The sequence below is a fragment of the Engraulis encrasicolus genome, chromosome 11 (genome assembly GCF_034702125.1).
Source record: "Engraulis encrasicolus isolate BLACKSEA-1 chromosome 11, IST_EnEncr_1.0, whole genome shotgun sequence".
In the NCBI taxonomy this organism is placed as follows: Eukaryota; Metazoa; Chordata; class Actinopteri; order Clupeiformes; family Engraulidae; genus Engraulis; species Engraulis encrasicolus.
In genome coordinates, this window is record NC_085867.1 from 24,447,545 (window position 1) to 24,452,544 (window position 5,000).

Here is a 5,000-nt window from a genome sequence, read left to right on the forward strand (position 1 = left end):
ACCGCTTCTACTCCATTTTTGCATTTTTCGCCGAGCTGTGATCAACTTGTTGTTGACCGCTGCTCTCTTGTGGCGGTTTCCGTGTACTGCAGGACGTTTGGAAATGACACGCAGGATGTTTTTGAGATGGATTTTTTTTTGTGTCAGCGTGGAGAGGGCTTTGAATTTGATGCATCAAATATGATGCGTCCGGCGCGATAGGGTTAACATCAGCCAACCGGCCAAAAGCTAGTGAAAAATCGGTTTGGTTTGTAGAAAAGACAAACTTACTAGCCACTTTGACCCACAGTGAGTGTGTGTTTGGCTATTAAGATAAACTAGGCATCTACTAGATAGATCTAATAGGCAATTTTGGCTCATGATGAAAAAAACAATTTTCTTATTTTTTTCTAATTTTTCTTATTTTTTTATTCAATTAATTGAATTAATTAATTGAATAATTTTGAGCGCTGCTTATTATATTCTGTCTTCGATACAAAGCTAATTACTTCCACCAGTCTGTTCCTGTTCCTCTGTTCTCATTCTCACTGGGTAAATATCCCTTATTGGGATTTACTCCTATCTATCCCTCCAGGCCTGTGAATTCTATATCATATCATATCTTGCCATCTGCTCTGAGTGTGAATGATGGCACATGGGGAAGACCGAGAGAATCCTTTTTGTGTATAAATGGGAGTCTGACAAGATGATAGGGGAAGAGCAGTGTGTTAGGGGGATGCTAAATAGCCTACTTGAGTTGAGCTATGAGCGGCCACCAGCACTATTGAGGTTGCAATGAGCCGGCCCATGAAACACTGACTATTAGAGATGTGTTAGTGCTGTCAGCAGAGAGACTGGAGCACACGGCCAGCTCAGGTGATACATGACCAAAGTAGAGAGAGAGAAGTAGAGAGAGCGGGGGAGAGAGAGAGAGAGAGAGAGAGAGAGAGAGAGAGAGAGAGAGAGAGAGAGAGAGAGAGAGAGAGAGCACGCTAGATGACCCATAATGGAAATAAGACGTGTAAACACTCTGAGACTATATCTCTCTGGTCATACATGACTGAGTGCACACACACACACACACACACACACACACACACACACACACACACACACACACACACACACACACACACACACACAGACAGTGAGGTCAATTTGTTCTGAGCTGGGGCTCTAAAAGGATGTCGTGGCTGCTGCTTTGTGAACAGAATTACACAGATGAAGAGTTCACTCTCACTTTCCCGCCCTCACAATTATAATTAACAAAACATTTTTTTTAGAGTGCTCAACTCCCAATTGTTTCTTACAAGGTCTTCAGGTGTGAGAAAACAGCAAAGTTCATGTTTAGTAAAAATCCGCGCTCCCGGGTGTAATTCTTGCTGTTTTAATCTTACAGGGTTAGCATGACAGACAGAGTGAAGAAGGCTTAGGCCGAAGCGTCTGTCTGTCATGCTAACCCAGTAAGATTAAAACTGCAAGAATTACACCCGGGAGCGCGGCTTTTTTACTAAACATTACAATAGATTAAAATAGATTTCAAGTGTGTGGTGTGTGTGTGTGTGTGTGTGTGTGTGTGTGTGTGTGTGTGTGTGTGTGTGTGTGTGTGTATGTGTGAGTGAGTATGTGTGTGTCCCTCCTTTACAAACACTCTGAATTACACACACACATGCGTTCACACACACGCACCCAAATACACACAAACAGACAGACAGACAGACAGACCGAAAGACACACAGACAGACAGACAGACAGACAGACAGACAGACAGACCGAAAGACACACAGACACACGCAGACAAACACACAAACACACACACACACATACACAGACACGCAAACACACACACCCAGGACACTTACCATAATCTCATCCTGCTGTGATGCGTGGAGCAGAGGGTAACAACGGAAGAGAAGCAGACGAGAACAAAAGACAAAGAGAGAGGGAAGAGAAGAGATAGAAAACAAAAGTCAGCATGTCAAAGTAACACGAGGAGACAGGCAGACACTACAAAGCCGGAGTAAAGAGGAGGGAAATTGTCCTCGAAAACAAAAACAAAACACCGCTTCAGAAGGACTGAGGGGAAGTGTACAAGTGCAAAGTCACACAAACACACAAAGCTAAACAAGCAAGACATTTCCACACAGTAAGACGCGCACGCACAAACACAAACACAAACACAAACACACACACACACACACACACACACACACACACACACACACACACACCACACACACACACACACACACACACACACACACACACACACACACACACACACACACACACACACACACACACACACACACACACACAGAGGAAAAGCCAAACAAACAGAAACAAACAGTGCAAGTGTGACCATACAACACATGGGGTCAGACTGAGTGCAGTGTCCGAAAGAGGGAAGATTGAGGACCCGGAGGAGGGAGGGAGGGAGGGAGGCGGTACCCATGACAACCAGACAAGTAAACTGATACCGAGGTGTAGTCATGACAACAAGAGCAGTAAACTGATGCAGAAACATCTCTGACTGATGTCCTTAGAAAGGCAGGGAGGGAGGGAGAGATGGAGGGGCAGAGAAAGAGAGCGAGAGAGAGAGAGAGATTGAGAGAGAGAGAGAGAGAGAGAGAGAGAGAGAGAGAGAGAGAGAGAGAGAGAGAGAAAGAAAGAAAGAAATTGGAGGTTGGAGGGAAAGAGGGAAGAAACAAGAGGGAGGGAGGAAGAGAGAGAAGGAGTAATGTCGAATGGAGGAGTGAACTGATAGAGACGTGTTTCAGAGTGATGTCCTCATTACTGGACAGAGACCTTTGGGGCCCACATGACACCCACTAGGGAACCCCACAGGAGAGAGGGATGGAGAGATGCAGAGAGAGAGAGAGAGAGAGAGAGAGAGAGAGAGAGAGAGAGAGAGAGAGAAGTACAAGGATGGAAGAGAGGAAGGAGGGAGGGAAGGAAGAGAAAGTAGGATGCATGCAACCTCATCCCTGGTTCAAGCACTGTAGCGATAAGACCCAGATGATGTCACAGTAGTAACATGGGCCAAGGCAGGCATTGTGTAAGCACCACCACTGGGAGAGAAACAGACGATATCACCTGTGTGTGTGTGTGTGTGTGTGTGTGTGTGTGTGTGTGTGTGTGTGTGTGTGTGTGTGTGTGTGTGTGTGTGTGTGTGTGTGTGTGTGTGTGTGTGTGTGTGAGTGCGTGCGTGCGTGCGTGCGTGCGTGCGTGCGTGCGTGCGTGCGTGCATGTGTGTGTATGTGTGTGCGTGCGTGTGCGCGTGCATGTGTTCTCTTTCAGTTTTTGTAACTAATAGGACGAGTTAATGTAAAAGGAATGTACTCTTACAAAAAAACAACAATAATACAAAAAAGATTTTAAATCAATTTTAATTTGTGTGGTCTTTCTGTGAACCCTCACTGTCCCATGCTGATGGTGTTGCTGTGTAGTACGTAATTAACTTACCTGGTTTCCGGGAGCCTTCTTCCCTCCTCCAACCTTCTGGGCACTCCTCTGCTGGGCACTAGTAGGAGAGAGAGAGCGTGCAGGGCATAAAAGCACAGTTCCTTCCTACCGTATAACACTCATCTACTGTATTAGCCAATCAAGTTTCGCGTTGAAGCGAGGCAGGAATACGACAGAGAATCTCTATATGGAGAAGGCTCAGAGACGGAAGTATACCACTACCAGTTTCAGGCAGTGAACAGTGATGATGTTTACGTGTCCATTCCATTATCTTATCTACTGTCCTCGACTTGTGCTTGTGGCCTCACGCTTCGCTGATGCCCCGCCTCCGTGGAGAAAACGATACAGTTTCCCCCACTGTCAGATTAGCCACAACTACTTTTGGGGGACTTTTTACCTAGCCTGGGCGAGCCACTGTTGACTCGTCTAACAGTCTGGCAAAAGCTAGGAGGAATCCATCACCATGGAGGGTGGTAGATGGTCTGATCTTATTCTGCCATTTAAATTAATTGAAGTTCCGAATTCAAAGTAAAATCCATATTGTGCTTTATTAGCATGACTGTTACGATATAGCGTCGCAAAAGCATACAAATAACAAAACAAAAGTGTGAATATAGTTACCTTAACCAATCAGTAACGGACTTCGCAGGAGAGTTCTGCGTCACTACTCTCAACTGTTTGCTGATTGGCTAAACACTGAGAGAACCGAGCTCGAGGCTTTTACCAGACGATGTGCGGAGCCAAAATCTTTGGGTGGAGAACATAGGATGTCATCGCCAGGCTACTTTTTACCAATCCAACATCTCAATTGCAAATGAGAAAATTATATTGAATTCAACTTCTGCTGCCACAAGCACAAAGGAGGACAGGAGTTAGGAATATGGAAAGAACCCGATGTCAAAGCCACGGGCTGGTTTCCGAATGCCACTTATAGCCTACCTTCTTAGAGTGACATCACGTGAAAGAGGACCATACTGGTAACGCACCGATGCAATATTAGGACTGGCTATCAGTTTTGAAATTTCAACTAATGTATTATGTTAGCTATGCAACTTGCAAACAAAGCACGTCACACATCAACACTGCTGTGACCCTCTGAGGTAGACGGACATAATACATACAGTACTACACTTGTAACATAATTAAACAAGAAGACATATTGATCCAAGTACATTAATATACATTGGAGTAGATTTCTGACGTAGCATTCCTGAGTAGTTTATAATTGGAAAAGTACACAAGGGTGTGTATGTGCGTGTGTGTGTATTGAAGTCTTACTTGGCGAATCCGATGAAGTCCTCGTGGTTGGTGTTCATGTAGGAGAGTTCGATATCAATCAACAGCAACACCTTCAAGACACCAGGAACAGGAGCAGAAGACAAAGCATTGATGTCAACATGTGTAGTGCAGGTTAGTGTTGGGTCAAAATATTGTATTCAGTATAACAGATTTTTACAATTATTCATTATTCATTACATAGTTTTCATTTCTTTATGAACAAAACGAAATATGTATTATCTGTCACACTTTCAAAAGCTTTTTCAGAACAAGCGCAT

The 5,000-nt window shown here is 44.4% G+C and overlaps 1 protein-coding gene across 1 annotated transcript in view; it reads right to left on the reverse strand.

Moving 5' to 3' along the window:
* dnm1a (dynamin 1a) overlaps nt 1-5,000 on the reverse strand; it is a 123,254-nt gene that overhangs the window by 56,632 nt on the left and 61,622 nt on the right. Inside the window, exons 12-14 of the mRNA XM_063210258.1 lie at nt 4,723-4,793; nt 3,445-3,502; nt 1,842-1,853 (exon numbers count right to left, since the gene is read on the reverse strand). Of these exons, the coding sequence (XP_063066328.1) occupies nt 1,842-1,853; nt 3,445-3,502; nt 4,723-4,793 (141 nt within the window). The remainder of the gene's footprint in view (nt 1-1,841; nt 1,854-3,444; nt 3,503-4,722; nt 4,794-5,000) is intronic.